The sequence below is a fragment of the Coregonus clupeaformis genome, chromosome 32 (genome assembly GCF_020615455.1).
Source record: "Coregonus clupeaformis isolate EN_2021a chromosome 32, ASM2061545v1, whole genome shotgun sequence".
NCBI classification, from domain to species: Eukaryota; Metazoa; Chordata; class Actinopteri; order Salmoniformes; family Salmonidae; genus Coregonus; species Coregonus clupeaformis.
The window spans coordinates 84,687-103,847 of record NC_059223.1 but is presented as its reverse complement, the minus strand read 5'-3'; the positions used below and the strand labels follow the sequence as shown (position 1 = coordinate 103,847).

At 44.4% G+C, this 19,161-nt stretch overlaps 1 protein-coding gene across 1 annotated transcript in view; it reads right to left on the bottom strand.

Moving 5' to 3' along the window:
- Positions 1-19,161, bottom strand: part of LOC121548154 (unconventional myosin-IXAa) — a 138,791-nt gene that overhangs the window by 37,550 nt on the left and 82,080 nt on the right. Inside the window, 6 exon segments of the mRNA XM_045209969.1 lie at positions 390-465; positions 2,813-2,932; positions 5,271-5,466; positions 6,583-6,724; positions 7,681-7,802; positions 18,167-18,301. Of these exon segments, the coding sequence (XP_045065904.1) occupies positions 390-465; positions 2,813-2,932; positions 5,271-5,466; positions 6,583-6,724; positions 7,681-7,802; positions 18,167-18,301 (791 nt within the window).

Here is a 19,161-nt window from a genome sequence, read left to right as displayed (position 1 = left end):
GGGGGTATGGGGCTCTAGGGGACAGTGGAGGGTGTTATGGGGTTAATTAGGGGGTATGGGGCTCTAGGGGGCAGTGGAGGGTGTTATGGGGTTAATTAGGGGGTATGGGGCTCTAGGGGCAATGGAGGGTGTTATGGGGTTGTAGATAAGCAAAATAAATCCCAATCAAAATCATCAACATTTTAGTCATTTAGCAAACGCTCTTATCCAGAGCGTCTTACAGGAGCAAATCAGGGTTAAGTGCCTTGCTCAAGGGCACATCAACAGATTTTTCACCTAGTTGGCTCAGGGATTCAAACCATTCATTTTTCGGTTACTGGTCCAATGTTGCTAACCGCTGGGCTACAACATATCTCAGCATACACCTTACAGTACACAGGTGGTCTTACCGTGGAGATTTCTCGTTGAGCGTGTTGCTGCCCTGCAGGTCCGACAGCGGTGTGCGTAGACTCTTCCTGACCACACCTGAGCCGGGAGAGACAGGGGAGGAGGAGGAGGACACAACCAGGTGAGAGGACACGCACAGATGGACCAGGCCAAACCCAGACCAATGTTAGACCACCTCAGACACCAGGACAATACCAGTTCCAACCCAGTGGACAAAACTGGGCTGTTTCTGGTGGTAATGATGTCATTTCAACCAGTTTTGCCCGCTGGAAAATGTAATCCAAATGTCTGATTTAATCGGGTTAAGTTTGTGTGCTGTTGTTAGCGTGATTGTGAGAATTACGGAAGTCTGGAAGATCCATTTTGGAAGTGTTACTCAGTTTAGTTTGGACTAATGATTAACAAGGGTTTTAGTTCACTGTATGGACAGACACTGTTAAAGACACAGTTATTGGAAACATGCCTTTTATAATTGGGAAGGTCCAACACTAAGAACCACGATTCTAACTCCCCAGAAACCAAATGTTTATATAAACCCATGATTCATGAATCATCCTGATATTCCAAGAAACATCTATTTTCTCGGAAGATGATATTCTATGAAGAATTGTATGATGATATACATGAAGACCTAGAGGAGAATCTATAACTTTGTGGTCAAAAATCTATTTATGCAAAATATAATTGAGCTGAATTGTTGCATTTAAAAGAACAATGGGTGCTTCTGGATTTTAAATGAACCATTGTAGCTCTGAAGCCAAAATATACATACACTCAATTCAGAGGCACCTATTTGAGTGAGATATTTGTTGGCCTCCAATTGGAGAAAGCAAACCGGTTTGGTCAGGAAAGCATTTTTCAATATCTCCAATGGCTGTGTTTTTGGCAGCAGTGAGGTTTCCCTCAATCTGATTGGCTTATGACAGTTGGCAGAGGAGATGATGTAATCCATACACCAACATTGTGAAACCTCTTCCAATCAGACACAGTGAGAGAAAACAGAGCATCTAGAAAGCATGCCATCAGGGATTTGAAGTGAACTACAGTCTAGCGACTCATTTCAGACTGGTTCGGCTGTATGCTATACCGTTTTCAGTATCATCAGTATTTTCTGCTATATCCGGCGCTGTCGAAGGGTCAAAAAGAGAAGAACAAAACTGAACAGTTGGGTACAAGCTCTTAAAAACTGTGCTTGGTGTGGACTTGATGTTGAAAAACCCTGAAGAATGTGTTATTTTTTTCTAGAACACTAGAAGAGTGATATTACTGGTGTCTGTGTGAATAGCTTAGCTAGATTTACATGAGGGAGACATGGTGGGAAAGGTGGAAACCCCTCCAACCCAACCCCCATCCCCTACATGGAAACCCCTCCAACCCAACCCCCATCCCCTACATGGAAACCATACCCTTCCAGATCGTCCCCTAGACCCTACCTGTGGGTAGATCTGAGATGATTGGAATATGGTAATAGGATAAGGATAAGCAATAAACAATATGGTAATAGCACAACCATGCCCTCTGATAGGCTGGATGGAGTTCTCTATATTTCTTACACCTGCCAAATCCTTTCAGATCTAAAAACATGCATAGCGGGGAGGCTAGAGGGTGAATTGGGATTGGTTGTAGATCTAAACATCCCCTATTCCTCCACCACCACCCCAAATGAGTGCCTTCATGTGGAGGTGTGTGTGTTTTGTAGGGGGGGGTGCAGACTAGTGACATGGTGGACCAGTGAGATGACCCCTGATCTACGCACCCTGCCCCTGAGCAGGTACCAGGGCAGGGTAACAGGCCAGGGCCACCAGGGCAACATGGTGACAACACTGCATGTGTCTATGATGGTGATGGTGGTGCTACTGTGCATTACCCCAGACCACAGTGTGGATTAAAGGAGGTTAGAGTGCCTGTCACCATGCTAACAGGACCGTTCAGTGCTGGGTCGCACCCACAATCACAGAGTTAGTGAGAAGGGGGGGACTAGCATAGGCACATACTAGATCACATGCAACACTGGCTGTTAAGACACATACAGGTACATGCAGAGATTGGGGGAGGGGGAGAGGTGTAGAGGGAGAGGAGACCAACAAGCATCTAATTTAAAGGAAGGATGAATAGAAACATTATGCCTTCTTGGTTCACCTAGTAAACATCTAGACAAAACGTACAGGTGGATGACTAATGCTGTGGAACTAAACTACAGAGTTTAATGAAGAGTTAACAAGAGATCTTGGGGTTTTAAATTGGTCCCCCCCCCCCCACAAAAATGATATCTAAAGAACGTTATAATTCAACTCGATCACAATGTTTATTTACAAAAAAAAAGGGTATCTGGTCTGATGCTGTTGGTCTGCCTCACCCCTACGGTTTCCCCTCACCGTTGCATGAAAGTGAGGAGAGAGGGGTATTGTGGGAAATGCAGTCTTACTGTACTTCTCCTCTTTGCACCTCTGCAGGATCTCTAAACTTCTCTGATGCACAGGGTGATGCAGAAAGCTAAAACTATCCACACTGCACAAAACTGCACAGGGAGCAGCGGCATCATGCCCTTTGGGAAGCAAAACAAACCAGAAGGAAACAAAAACAAAAGAAGAACAAAGTGAGAGAAAAGACAAATTAGACAGAGGAAGAGTGAAGGGCAGCAGACTATGAGAGAGACACCTGCCAGACGTTCAGGAGAGAGGATGTACACTACATTCAAACTGCAGCCGGTGTCAGAGGTGGGATCCGTTGTGGTTCTACCGGTGTGAGTTTGACTTAACGGTGACAGAGTTAACCCGCAGGCTATTTCCCCTCCTTCACACGTCGTCAGCTTTAGGAGATCGTGACGTCGCCAGTGATCCGTTTTCAAATTCATAACGCCATGTCCCTTTGACAGTGTTACGTTTAAATTTGGCGTGAGCACATTTCTGAATGCGTAATCAAGAATTTGAACATTGAGTCAGTTATCTGACACACATTTCCGTCAATTGGTATTGGGCCCCAGCAGTTGGTATTGATGCTCACACATAAGGAAATGAATCAATGTCTTTACTGCTTTGTCAGCATGGAAGTGAGGAGCTATACTATGTGAAAGTGTGTTTAGGAATCAAAAAGGCTATAGTTGTCTATCTAGGAGTGTACAGTGCATAAAGCTGAATCACAATGTCAATGTGTCTATGTTCAGTGCAGGCAGACAAGAGGTAGCAGCAGTGTAGACTGAAGGGTTGAGGGACAGAAGGCACCACTGTAGACTAAAGGGTTGAGGGACAAAGGTTGAGGGACAGAAGGCACCACTGTAGACTAAAGGGTTGAGGGACAGAAGGCACCACTGTAGACTAAAGGGTTGAGGGACAGAAGGCACCACTGTAGACTAAAGGGTTGAGGGACAGAAGGCACCACTGTAGACTAAAGGGTTGAGGGACAAGGGTTGAGGGACAGAAGGCACCACTGTAGACTAAAGGGTTGAGGGACAGAAGGCACCACTGTAGACTAAAGGGTTGAGGGACAAGGGTTGAGGGACAGAAGGCAGCAGTGTAGACTAAAGGGTTGAAGGATAGAAGGCAGCAGTGTAGACTAAAGGGTTGACAGATAGAAGGCAGTCATATAGAGCGGAAGCTAACAGAGACAGCTACTGAATGCATGACAGCACTAGCAGCACTAGGCACACACACTACAGTATACAAACATACAGGGAGGTATGGGACACAGTCTGGGCCCTGGCTGCACTGGGGTCCACACACACACTATAGTATACAAACATACAGGGAGGTATGGGACACAGTCTGGGCCCTGGCTGCACTGGGGTCCACACACACACTATAGTATACAAACATAGACGGAGGTATGGGACACAGTCTGGGCCCTGGCTGCACTGGGGTCCACACACACACTACAGTATACAAACATACAGGGAGGTATGGGACACAGTCTGGGCCCTGGCTGCACTGGGGTCCACACACACAACAGTATACAAACATAGACGGAGGTATGGGACACAACCGTATAGCTACATCATTTCTGTATGCCTAATGACTGGTGTACTTGAATTAAAGGGACATTTCAAAATGTTTCAACTTCATATTCATCATCTCCAGCACCACCTCAACATCAATGTATGTGTAAATGGTGCGTTCTATGTTGCCTACTAATGCATGATTGAAAATAACATCAACCAATTAGTAGACGATTAGTATGCAATGCCTACTCATAATTGGTTAAAATCACGATGCACAGCAATGATGTCATTGAAAACACTTATCTCCCTCTAAATGTTGTCCATGAGAGGAGGGGAAATGCGCCATTTTCACATATGTTGATGTTTGGGTAGTGCTGGAGATGATGAATATGAAGCTGATTTTTTTTTTTATGTTCATTTAAATGAGCCTAAAGGGGGGAAAGGACTCAGGAGCCTAAAGGGGGAAAAGGACTCAGGAGCCTAAAGGGGGAAAAGGACTCAGGAGCCTAAAGGGGGGAAAAGGACTCAGGAGCCTAAAGGGGGAAAAGGACTCAGGAGCCTAAAGGGGGGAAAGGACTCAGGAGCCTAAAGGGGGAAAAGGACTCAGGAGCCTAAAGGGGGAAAAGGACTCAGGAGCCTAAAGGGGGAAAGGACTCAGGAGCCTAAAGGGGGGAAAGGACTCAGGAGCCTAAAGGGGGGAAAGGACTCAGGAGCCTAAAGGGGGAAAAGGACTCAGGAGCCTAAAGGGGGAAAAGGACTCAGGAGCCTAAAGGGGGGAAAGGACTCAGGAGCCTAAAGGGGGAAAAGGACTCAGGAGCCTAAAGGGGGAAAAGGACTCAGGAGCCTAAAGGGGGAAAAGGACTCAGGAGCCTAAAGGGGGAAAAGGACTCAGGAGCCTAAAGGGGGAAAAGGACTCAGGAAAAAAGTCTACAGTGTGCAGCACACTCACCACTCTTCCTGTGTACGTGTCTCTTCCCAGCCTCCCTGAAGGCCACCATGGCCCTGAAGTAAGCTCTGAGGACGGCCCAGCGGAAGGTGGCTGGGGGGTCGATGCCCATCAGGCCACAGATGAAGGCGTTCTTACTGCTCTTCAGCAGGGCCACGATGTCCGGACGCATGTGGTCCGTATTCTTCTCCCGGAAGTCCTGTGTGGGAATACGAGTGAGTGAGTGAGTGAGTGAGAGCGAGAGAGAGAGTGAAGGGCTAAGCATTGCACTCAGTTCACCCTCAGTTTACAAACACATAAGCTCAGCTTAGCTTCAATACATATTTCAGCTTTTAATTTCCTCTCTAGTGAGACTTTCATTGGAACAGGTACGCAGCTTCTTGTATAATATATAATAATATGCCATTTAGCAGACGCTTTTATCCAAAGCGACTTACAGTCATGTGTGCATACATTTTTTTTTACGTATGGGTGGTCCCGGGGATCGAACCCACTACCCTGGCGTTACAAGCGCCATGCTCTACCAATTGAGCTACAGATTGTATGGTATGGCAGAAGAACTCCTGAGGTTTCCAAAACCATGTCACTAAAGAAGCCGTGTAATAGAGGATGCACTCAGTTTGAACTGGATTGCAACACCGCTAATTAAAACCTTTCTTAATGCTCCTCTCCGCAGTGTAATTATATTGATTGATGCCTCATATATTGCCAATGTGGTTCCAACCAAGCTGTGAAGTGTTACTTGGACTCTGTTCCATCCAAAAACAACAATAGTAAATACCATGGAAATTAACAGGTTATTCAAGAGAGAATGAAGCGTTTGTTGTTCGCAGGAGACGAGGTAGAAACAAGTTTAGCTAAAGACGACTGTCCAGACCTGCACAGTGTGTGAAATATTCCTGGTTGCCAAGTCTGAGGTCTGGGTTATAGGACTCTGCAGCAGGGAACCGGGCCAAGAGAGTGATGAAGAAATCCCCCTGTACAGGAATGTGTAAGTCTTCACAGCCCATTACTGGGTGTGTGTGTCTGTGCCTGTCAGTTACAGTAGACTATATGTCCAAATGCATGAAACACCTTGCCTGATTTGAACTACAACCTCCCACGCAAAAAGAAAACACTACCACAGAGATATGAGATGACCCCTATAACCTTAACACTACCGTGCTAACCTGAACCATGCTGGCTCTGATATGATTCCTGCCAAAGTAAACAGTAGTTGGTCCTACAGACATTTCCATTCAATGGAATGATTTAAGCTAGGACGCTATGACACAAACATGAAGCTCTCGTTGAACCCAGACAGGCAGACACTGACCTTGACCCCGTATTTGACCTTGCCGGCGTAGTGGCGGATGATGAAGGCGGGCTCCATGACGGCGGGGAACTCGATGTAGCCGTTGCCCTCATGCTGACGCTTGAACTTGTCCAGCAGAGTCTGGTTAGAGGCCTGGGGGAAGCTGGGACAAGGATGACGGGGGGGGGGGGGTGATGTCATCATGTCTCAGAGAGGATCACAACACAGAAACACAGACGGACACAGACAGAAACACAGACGGACACAGACAGACACCTATTCATCCCGCTCTCCTCTTCTAGCCCCTACAGAATAATGATTCTGATTATATAGTAGCACAAAGAGTTATGGGTGGTTCCAACTTCCACAACTCCTCCTTGGAATCTTCATCCATAGAACGAAGTCACCCATGAACACTGATGTAAGGTCAGTTTTATATTTCCCCTCTAATGGCTAAGGCAATGATTAATGGAGGGTGAGCTGATCCTAGATTTACACCTAAGAGTCAAACTCTCCCCATAGAGAGAAGGTGGTTGGGCCAGAGGAGGACGATAAACTCCTGCTTTCTCTCAAGCCTTTAGAGACGCTGCACAGCAGTTCCCCTGTCAGAAGTGCTCACAGTAAACCAACAGCTTACAGGAAGAGGAGAGGAAGAGTGGGTCAGGGGGAGGCTAAGGGGAACTTGAGCTATGACAAACACAGAGCGCCAGGGACTCGATTTCCAGGTATTTCAAGTGGGAGGAATTCGGTGCGTCAGTGTCCAAATCAAGAAGGAGCGTTTAGTTACAACACATGGAGAGGGAATGATGAGGACGTTGTACTGAAACAGCCATGCTCATGAATGAATTAAAACATGCTTATTAAAACTGTCTGTTATCAGAAGAGGACTGTTTGGATATCAGGTTGTGTATATTTTAAGACTTCATAGAGTATGCAGTATGATGCGACCTGAATATCTCCCATTACAGAGTATCACTGTTCTCCACTATAACATCATCCTAGTCACAGTCACTTCCTTGCCAGTCTTACGGAGTGGAATCATGCATCGTATTTTGACCCAGGTCTGACAGAGCAAGAGGGAATCTGAAAGAGAGAGCGAGAGAGGTCTGATGGACTCACTTGGACTCTTCATCCAGCAGGTGGAGCAGCGCTGTGGGTTTCTTGCTGATGAGGTTGATGCAGCCTGTGTTGTCGACGTAGTCAATGTTGTGCCAGCTGATGCCCTCCGCCCTGTACTCCTCCTATACAAACAAATCAAATCACATTTTATTTGTCACATGCGCCGAATACAACAGGTGTAGACCTTAGCGTGAAATGCTTACTTACAATCCCTTAACCAACAATGCAGTTTTAAGAAAATAGAGTTAAGAAAATATTTACTAAATAAACTACAGTAAAAAATAAAAAATAATAAAATGTAACACCATAAAATAACAATAACAAGGCTATATACAGGGGGTACCGGTACCGAGTCAATGTGCGGGGGTACAGGTTAGTCGAAGTAATTTGTACATGTAGGTAGGGGTAAAGTTACTATGCATAGATAATAAACAAAAGGGGAGGTGTCAATGCAAATAGTCCGGGTGGCTATTTGATTAATTAGTTGAACGCTGAGCTGTAGTCAATGAACAGCATTCTCACATAGGTGTTCCTTTTTGTCCAGGTGGGAAAGGGCAGTGTGGAGTGCGATTGAGATTACGTCGTCTGTGGATCTGTTGGGGGCGGTATGCGAATTGGAGTAGGTCTAGGGTTTCCAGGATGAACAAACAACAGAAACATGAAGATGTGATCTTACTATTAATGTACAATGCTATGGTTCAACACTCAAAGTAAGTATAGTAAGAATCTTATCAATTTGTACCAAATACCACTGAGCCCCATAACATTGTATGGGACCTCCCTTTTCTCTTATATGCTGTTCTACAGAGGTTTGGGTTGTCTGCAACAACTGCAAAGTCAGAAAACTATGCATATGATGGTGGAGTAAGGGAAACTGATTGCCCTGACAAACATCAATCACATAACCGTCATTCACAGCCCACACATTTCATCCAAAGGACAGGTTAAAAAACATGTACTTGTACTCTAACTGTGTGGTGTTTCTTCACTCTTGGCACTGGAGGTTGGTGGCACCTTAATTGGGGAGGACGGGCTCTTGGTAACGTCTGGAGCCGAATTGGTGGAACGGTATCAAATACATCGAAACACATGGTTTCTATTTGTTTGATGCCATTCCATTCGCTCCGTCCCAGCCATTATTATGGGCCGTCCTCCCCTCAGAAGCCTCCACTGACCCTTGACACTGGGCCTGAACAAACAAAACAACAGTGTTCCAGTAGTAGTGTTGCTTTCCTGTTGTGCTACAACACAGCACAACCTTTCCCTGAGCTGAGCTGTGCTGAGCTGGGCTGGGCTGGGCTGGGCTGGGCTGGGCTGGGCTGGGCTGGGATGTGCCTGCCTGGACCACTTTGCGGTTTAATAATGTGAAAAGCATTCTTTGCATTTTGCAGTGTTTTTCCCCTCCTGCACGTCATCTCCTTGACTCGCTGGGAAAAAGAACGGCGCAATAAAGGACTATAATCCCAGCGAGGGTTTAATCAAATCAATCTCCTTCACCCTCCTTTTCCCCCCTCCTTTCTTTTAGCCAAAAGTCACACAAGTCAGCTGAACAAACCAGTTAATCTGTTATCCCACTGTCCTCGCAAATAAGGACTGGGAAATACGAGAACAAACCTCATTGGTGCGCTGCATGGGCACAAAAACAATAACCTAATACGGTGGTTTATGATCCCAGTCTGTAGAAGAATGGAATGAACCAACGGTCCAGTCCTTCAATGCTAGGCTCAAATGAAAATATTTGCCCGCCATGAATATTGTACTTCGTAGAAGCTGACAGTGTTCATGGTTAGAATTTGGGACCTGATCCTAGATCTGTGACTAAAAGGGAGCATATACACTACCAGTCAAAAGTTTGGACACACCTACTAATTCAAGGGTTTTTCTTTATTTGTAAACATTTTTACATTGTAGAATAATAGTGAAGACATCAAAAACATGAAATAACACATATGGAATCATGTAGTAACCAAAAAAGTGTTAAACAATCAAAATATATTTTATATTTGAGATTCTTCAAATAGCCACCCTTTGCCTTGATGCCAGCTTTGCACACTCTTGGCATTTGGGAAGGGTGACCTGATCCTAGATCTGTGACTAAAAGGGACCACATACAGTGGGGAAAAAAAGTATTTAGTCAGCCACCAATTGTGCAAGTTCTCCCACTTAAAAAGATGAGAGGCCTGTAATTTTCATCATAGGTACACGTCAACTATGACAGACAAAATGAGAAAAGAAAGCCCAGAAAATCACATTGTCGGATTTTTTATGAATTTATTTGCAAATTATGGTGGAAAATAAGTATTTGGTCACCTACAAACAAGCAAGATTTCTGGCTCTCACAGACCTGTAACTTCTTCTTTAAGAGGCTCCTCTGTCCTCCACTCGTTACCTGTATTAATGGCACCTGTTTGAACTTGTTATCAGTATAAAAGACACCTGTCCACAACCTCAAACAGTCACACTCCAAACTCCACTATGGCCAAGACCAAAGAGCTGTCAAAGGACACCAGAAACAAAATTGTACACCTGCACCAGGCTGGGAAGACTGAATCTGCAATAGGTAAGCAGCTTGGTTTGAAGAAATCAACTGTGGGAGCAATTATTAGGAAATGGAAGACATACAAGACCACTGATAATCTCCCTCGATCTGGGGCTCCACGCAAGATCTCACCCCGTGGGGTCAAAATGATCACAAGAACGGTGAGCAAAAATCCCAGAACCACACGGAGGGACCTAGTGAATGACCTGCAGAGAGCTGGGACCAAAGTAACAAAGCCTACCATCAGTTACACACTACGCCGCCAGGGACTCAAATCCTGCAGTGCCAGACGTGTCCCCCTGCTTAAGCCAGTATAATATAATAATAATATGCCATTTAGCAGACGCTTTTATCCAAAGCGACTTACAGTCATGCGTGCATACATATTTTTTTTTTGTGTATGGGTGGTCCCGGGGCTCGAACCCACTACCTTGGCGTTACAAGCGCCGTGCTCTACCAGCTGAGCTACAGAGGACCAGTACATGTCCAGGCCCGTCTGAAGTTTGCTAGAGTGCATTTGGATGATCCAGAAGAGGATTGGGAGAATGTCATATGGTCAGATGAAACCAAAATAGAACTTTTTGGTAAAAACTCAACTCGTCGTGGTTGGAGGACAAAGAATGCTGAGTTGCATCCAAAGAACACCATACCTACTGTGAAGCATGGGGGTGGAAACATCATGCTTTGGGGCTGTTTTTCTGCAAAGGGACCAGGACGACTGATCCGTGTAAAGGAAAGAATGAATGGGGCCATGTATCGTGAGATTTTGAGTGAAAACCTTCCATCAGCAAGGGCATTGAAGATTAAAAGTGGCTGGGTCTTTCAGCATGACAATGATCCCAAACACACCGCCCGGGCAACGAAGGAGTGGCTTCGTAAGAAGCATTTCAAGGTCCTGGAGTGGCCTAGCCAGTCTCCAGATCTCAACCCCATAGAAAATCTTTGGAGGGAGTTGAAAGTCTGTGTTGCCCAGCGACAGCCCCAAAACATCACTGCTCTAGAGGAGATCTGCATGGAGGAATGGGCCAAAATACCAGCAACAGTGTGTGAAAACCTTGTGAAGACTTACAGAAAACGTTTGACCTGTGTCATTGCCAACAAAGAGTATATAACAAAGTATTGAGAAACTTTTGTTATTGACCAAATACTTATTTTCCACCATAATTTGCAAATAAATTCATTAAAAATCCTACAATGTGATTTTATGGATTTTTTTTCTCATTTTGTCTGTCATAGTTGACGTGTACCTATGATGAAAATGACAGGCCTCTCTCATCTTTTTAAGTGGGAGAACTTGCACAATTGGTGGCTGACTAAATACTTTTTTCCCCCACTGTATATGTATTGTGTTTACACCACAAACGCTGTACAAGGTTCTATAAAATGTAGTGGATATTTCAGATATGGTAGGCTCAGGCTGATGTGTCACAATGCCATAGTGCATACAGCATCTGCTATGTTTGTCTGTTAACCTCGGTCTCTATTGTGGACCGTCTTAAATCTGCTGTTTGTCTGTTAACCTCGGTCTCTATTGTGGACCGTCTTAAATCTGCTGTTTGTCTGTTAACCTCGGTCTCTATTGTGGACCGTCTTAAATCTGCTGTTTGTCTGTTAACCTCGGTCTCTATTGTGGACCGTCTTAAATCTGCTGTTTGTCTGTTAACCTCGGTCTCTATTGTGGACCGTCTTAAATCTGCTGTTTGTCTGTTAACCTCGGTCTCTATTGTGGACCGTCTTAAATCTGCTGTTTGTCTGTTAACCTCGGTCTCTATTGTGGACCGTCTTAAATCTGCTGTTTGTCTGTTAACCTCGGTCTCTATTGTGGACCGTCTTAAATCTGCTGTTTGTCTGTTAACCTCGGTCTCTATTGTGGACCGTCTTAAATCTGCTGTTTGTCTGTTAACCTCGGTCTCTATTGTGGACCGTCTTAAATCTGCTGTTTGTCTGTTAACCTCGGTCTCTATTGTGGACCGTCTTAAATCTGCTGTTTGTCTGTTAACCTCGGTCTCTATTGTGGACCGTCTTAAATCTGCTGTTTGTCTGTTAACCTCGGTCTCTATTGTGGACCGTCTTAAATCTGCTGTTTGTCTGTTAACCTCGGTCTCTATTGTGGACCGTCTTAAATCTGCTGTTTGTCTGTTAACCTCGGTCTCTATTGTGGACCGTCTTAAATCTGCTGTTTGTCTGTTAACCTCGGTCTCTATTGTGGACCGTCTTCAATCTGCTGTTTGTCTGTTAACCTCGGTCTCTATTGTGGACCGTCTTAAATCTGCTGTTTGTCTGTTAACCTCGGTCTCTATTGTGGACCATCTTAAATCTGCTGTTTGTCTGTTAAACTCGGTCTCTATTGTGGACCGTCTTAAATCTGCTGTTTGTCTGTTAACCTCGGTCTCTATTGTGGACCGTCTTAAATCTGCTGTTTGTCTGTTAACCTCGGTCTCTATTGTGGACCGTCTTAAATCTGCTGTTTGTCTGTTAACCTTGGTCTCTATTGTGGACCGTCTTAAATCTGCTGTTTGTCTGTTAACCTCGGTCTCTATTGTGGACCATCTTAAATCTGCTGTTTGTCTGTTAACCTTGGTCTCTATTGTGGACCATCTTAAATCTGCTGTTTGTCTGTTAAACTCTGTCTCTATTGTGGACCGTCTTAAATCTGCTGTTTGTCGGTTAACCTCGGTCTCTATTGTGGACCGTCTTCAATCTGCTGTTTGTCAGTTAACCTCCGTCTCTAATCTGCTTCCCTCTCTTGACTCCGTCACGTCTCCTTCAGTGAGCCTAGATCTGGCCAACAACATGAACGAACCCCGGTAGCACATGGAAAAACCATAAAACTACATTTACAAGATCTCTATAAATGGTTAGGTAAAAACACATACCGAACCACATACCATTAACTGTATAATGAGCGTTCGTGTGTGTGTGTAAGCTCTTGTGTGTGTGTGTCTGTGCGTATCTGTGTGCATGTCTGTGTGTGTGAGTGTGTGTGTGTATACAAGTGTGTGAGGAGTCTAAGTATTCCAAGAATCCCTCCATGTGTAGTGATTTATGATGGTGATGTCATGCCTGCCAGACGTAGCTGGAGATGAGCCAACCTGGACGTCTGTCAACTTTGCCCCCCTGTCGCTTGTTCCGTCACACACACCCACACACTTCCTTTCACTGAGGGGCAACATGCAAATACAGGCTAGCAGAATATCTCTTTAGACAGAATAATTACGGGGAAAAAAAGCTCCTTGATGCCACCTTGATATTGTCTCCATGTTGATCTCTAGTCTGTAAGGGACACCACTAGGCTTTCCCAATGTAGCCTCCCAACACTTTGGTTTCCTACAACTATTTCTAGTGGATTTCCTTCCCTAGTGCAGGTTAGTCATGCTATCACAACAATACAATCCAGATATTCAAATAAACCCCTGCTTTATTCAATTTCCCATGAGCACAAATAACTTGCCATCTCCTGACGTTGCACCCTTGAGCACGGCTAAAACGGTTCTGCACCATGGCTGCCCTGGCCTCCAAACCATGGCAAATAACCCAGTCCTTATTTTCTGTTACCCAGAGGACTTGGACGTCTGCAATGGGACCTTCCTGTCAAGGAAAGCACTGGGCAAAACATGCCTGGACAACTATGGTGAGTGCTTGGAAAAGGGAAAGCATTAGAATCGATGATCCTTGTGCTACTCAAGCAGGTCACATTGACAGCCCGATTCTTGGATGTCAACACAGTCACACATTGACGATGGGCTGGCGTGTTCTCACTATAACAGGGTCTGAACATGCCTGTCTGCACAGAGAGCCTTTTAGTGTGACTTACAGGATCACACAATATGGAGACATTTTCTAGTCAAATCATAAATCAGTGACTTTGAGGGCATGTTGATGCTATACATGACTTGGATCAGCCACAGTTCAGTCAGTACAAACATCAAGGCCCATGCTCTGTATACACTATGGACGATGACAACTTCAGCACAGCGTAACACGAGACATGATTATCAACACAATAGTTGTTAGCTAATAGCAGAAAGAAGACTGTGACCCTGCTAGCTGGCTGTGTACAGTACAGTAGGCCACCATGCTGTTCATTGAGTGTGAATGGACCATAAACACTGTGCTCTAATGACAGTCCTCCTCTACGTTGCCAGCAGTGGTTTAGACGTCTGATGGTTTGCCAACACTGCTGATATGACAGTCACTGGGGAGAGAGACGCTGCAGCTTGCTGAATGACACACTCCACCCGCACTCTGGAGGATTTCAGGCCACACACACACACACACCTCTCTCTTATAGCAATGCCTCTACGAGAATGTGCATGCCTGGGATTATTTTGTAATTTTTAATTTATAAGCTCAAAATTATCAAAAAGAAATGTAGTGGATAACGACATTTATAACCACCAGAAACGGTAGTGGATAAGGACATTTATAACCACCAGAAACGGTAGTGGATAAGGACATTTATAACCACCAGAAACGGTAGTGGATAAGGACATTTATAACCACCAGAAACGGTAGTGGATAAGGACATTTATAACCACCAGAAACGGTAGCGGATAAGGACATTTATAACCACCAGAAACGGTAGCGGATAAGGACATTTATAACCACCAGAAACGGTAGCGGATAAGGACATTTATAACCACCAGAAACGGTAGCGGATAAGGACATTTATAACCACCAGAAACGGTAGCGGATAAGGACATTTATAACCACCAGAAAAATGGCTGCCTGCTTATAACAAGCAGCACGTGGTTGCTTTAGTAAATTCTTATGAGTATTGAGTTCAGAACTATACCAGAGTATAGTCTTGATTGAGTTCTAACACTTCAGAACTATATCGGAGTATTGTCTTGATTGAGTTCTAACACTTCATTTCAGTGGTGTTCTATGACAATTCATTTCATAAGCCATTTGTTCTGTTGAGGAACAGTACATCTTAACATAGGAAATCCCACAAAATCGGACTTATTAGTAGCACGATGCAATGGCCCAAACTTACCAAAGCATGAAGCAAACAAACCCTCTTAGAAGTTGAGTGAGGGCTGTACATGTTCAAAAGCCATGGCTAATTTTTAACATGGAGGTTAATGAAGGCAGTGGCTTTATGGATGGGTGCCTTTGTACAGGAGGCCTCCTTCAGCAAATACAGTATGTGTCATTGCCGATATGGCACTGTAAAAGGAACTCTCCAATCAGTTTCAGTTGTACTCACTAAGAGTCCTAAAGGACAAGTGATTCAGTCAATCAGTTTCAGTTGTACTCACTAAGGCTGCGTTTAGACAGGCAGCCAAATTATGATATTTTTTCACTAATTGGTCTTTTGACCAATCAGATCAGCTTTGAAAAAGATCTGATGTCATTGGTCAAAATACCAATTAGTGGAAAAAAATATCAGAATTGGGCTGCCTGTCTAAACGCAGCCTAAAAGTACTAAAGGACAAGTGACTCAGTCAATCGTGGTTAAACATGATGTTTACCTACAAAGCTGATCATGACCGAAACAACCTTTTTCTCCAATCCAGTCAGTTAACACCAACACACATCCATCATAATGAGGGTTGAGGAGGTCATGCACATCCATCATAATGAGGGTTGAGGAGGTAACGCACATCCATCATAATGAGGGTTGAGGAGGTAACACACATCCATCATAATGAGGGTTGAGGAGGTAACACACATCCATCATAATGAGGGTTGAGGAGGTAACACACATCCATCATAATGAGGGTTGAGGAGGTAACATACATCCATCATAATGAGGGTTGAGGAGGTAACATACATCCATCATAATGAGGGTTGAGGAGGTAACACACATCCATCATAATGAGGGTTGAGGAGGTAACATACAGTGAGGGGAAAAAAGTATTTGATCCCCTGCTGATTTTGTACGTTTGCCCACTGACAAAGAAATGATCAGTCTATAATTGTAATGGTAGGTTTATTATAACAATGCCATTTAGCAGACGCTTTATCCAAAGCGACTTACAGTCATGCGTGCATACATTTTTGTGTATGGGTGGTCCCGGGGATCGAAACCAAAAGCGCCGTGCTCTACCAGCTGAGCTACAGAGGACCACCCATTTTATAAAAAAATCCAGAAAAACTCATGTCAAAAATGTTATAAATTGATTTGCATTTTAATGAGGGAAATAATTATTTGACCCCTCTGCAAAACATGACTTAGTACTTGGTGGCAAAATCCTTGTTGGCAATCACAGAGGTCAGACGTTTCTTGTAGTTGGCCACCAGGTTTGCACACATCTCAGGAGGGCTAGGCCACTCCAGGACCTTAATGTGCTTCTTCTTGAGCCACTCCTTTGTTGCCTTGGCCGTGTGTTTTGGGTCATTGTCATGCTGGAATACCCATCCACGACCCATTTTCAATGCCCTGGCTGAGGGAAGGAGGTTCTCACCCAAGATTTGACGGTACATGGCCCCGTCCATCATCCCTTTGATGCGGTGAAGTTGTCCTGTCCCCTTAGCAGAAAAACACCCCCAAAGCATAATGTTTCCACCTCCATGTTTGACGGTGGCGATGGTGTTCTTGGGGTCATAGGCAGCATTCCTCCTCTTCCAAACACGGCGAGTTGAGTTGATGGCAAAGAGCTCGATTTTGGTCTCATCTGACCACAACATTTTCACCCAGTTCTCCTCTGAATCATTCAGATGTTCATTGGCAAACTTCAGACGGGCCTGTATATGTGCTTTCTTGAGCAGGGGGACCTTGCGGGCGCTGCAGGATTTCAGTCCTTCACAGCGTAGTGTGTTAACCAATTGCTTTCTTGGTGACTATGGTCCTTGAGATCATTGACAAGATCCTCCTGTGTAGTTCTGGGCTGATTCCTCACCGTTCTCATGATCATTGCAACTCCACGAGGTGAGATCTTGCATGGCGCCCCAGGCCTAGGGAGATTGACAGTTCTTTTGTGTTTCTTCCATGTGCGAATAATCGCACCAACTGTTGTCACCTTCTCACCAAGCTGCTTGGCGGTGGTCTTGTAGCCCATTCCAGCCTTGTGTAGGTCTACAATCTTGTCCCTGACATCCTTGGAGAGCTCTTTGGTCTTGGCCATGGTGGAGAGTTTGGAATCTGATTGATTGATTGCTTCTGTGGACAGGTGTCTTTTATACAGGTAACAAACTGAGATTAGGAGCACTCCCTTTAAGAGTGCGCTCCTAATCTCAGCTCGTTACCTGTATAAAAGACACCTGGGAGCCAGAAATCTTTCTGATTGAGAGGGGGTCAAATACTTATTTTCCTCATTAAAATCCAAATCAATTTATAACATTTTTGACATGCGTTTTTCTGGATTTTTTTGTTGTTATTCTGTCTCTCACTGTTCAAATAAACCTACCATTAAAATTATAGACTGATCATTTCTTTGTCAGTGGGAAAACATACAAAATCAGCAGGGGATCAAATACTTTTTTCCCTCACTGTACATCCATCATAATGAGGGTTGAGGAGGTAACATACATCCATCATAATGAGGGTTGAGGAGGTAACATCCATCCATCATAATGAGGGTTGAGGAGGTAACATACATCCATCATAATGAGGGTTGAGGAGGTAACATACATCCATCATAATGAGGGTTGAGGAGGTAACATACATCCATCATAATGAGGGTTGAGGAGGTAACATACATCCATCATAATGAGGGTTGAGGAGGTAACATACATCCATCATAATGAGGGTTGAGGAGGTAACATACATCCATCATAATGAGGGTTGAGGAGGTAACATCCATCCATCATAATCAGTAGTCAGAGGGTTGAAGAGGCGAGTCGTGTGGTGGTCAGCCCCATAATAAACCCTATTGCATAACCCACTGGAGGAGCCTGCCTGCGTCTTTAAAGGACTACTGTATAGTAGACTTCCATGTAAGTGCATTGTGCATAAGCACATTTAGTACTGAAAGGGTGCAGGAATGTCAAATGCCTTACCTGCTCAAGCTTAAAGATGTGCTGATTGAAGTAGTGTTGGAGCCTCTCGTTGGCGAAGTTGATACAGAACTGCTCAAAGCTGTTGTTTTCGTAGTCCTCAAAGCCAAAGATGTCCAGCACTCCGATGGAAAAGATCTGTGAGGGATACATGAGGGTGAAATCTCAATTGACGATATGCGTTTTGATTAAAAAACTATTAAATATGAAGGCCATATTGGTGAAAGTCTTACTGAGAAAGTTACCAAAGATCCTTAGCCATATAAATGGCAAACATGCTCAACCAAAGCCATTCAAACAAAACCACTGATGTCACTGTTTCCAGAAGGTGGTTCATACCATGATTTATTAAATCAATAAAAAAGCATTGTCTTATCACAGCATGTCTCTGCCAACGTGCTCATGCTCTATTTGAACACCTGTAACAGAAGTATAAAGCCTGTGTGTATCCAGTGCTTCAACTATGACCGTGAACACAGTTATTCTGGGTGAAGAGGTGAGCGGCAGGTAGCCTAGTGGTTAGAGAGGTGAGCCAGCAACTGGAGGATTGCCAGTTCGAATCCCGGGTTCGACGGAAAACAATCTGGCAGGAGGTAAGCTGGCAAACGGAGGGTAAACGTTGTGCCCTTGAGCAAGGCACTTAACCGCCCAAACAACAGCTCCCCGGGCGCCCAGTGTGGCAGCCCAACACACCTCTCCAAAACCTGTATATGTATGCAGTGGCGTAAAGTACTTTAGTACAAATATTTAAAAGTACTACTTAAGTCATTTTTTGGAGGTATCTTGTACTTTATTATTTACATTTTTGACAACTTTTACTTTTACTTCACCACATTCCTAAAGAAAATAATGTACTTTTTACTCCATACATTTTCCCTGACACCCAAAAGTACACGTTACATTTTGAATGCTTAGCAGGACAGGAAAATGGTCCAATTCACACACTTATTAAGAGAACATCCCTGGTCATCCCTACTGCCTCTGATCTGGCGGACTCA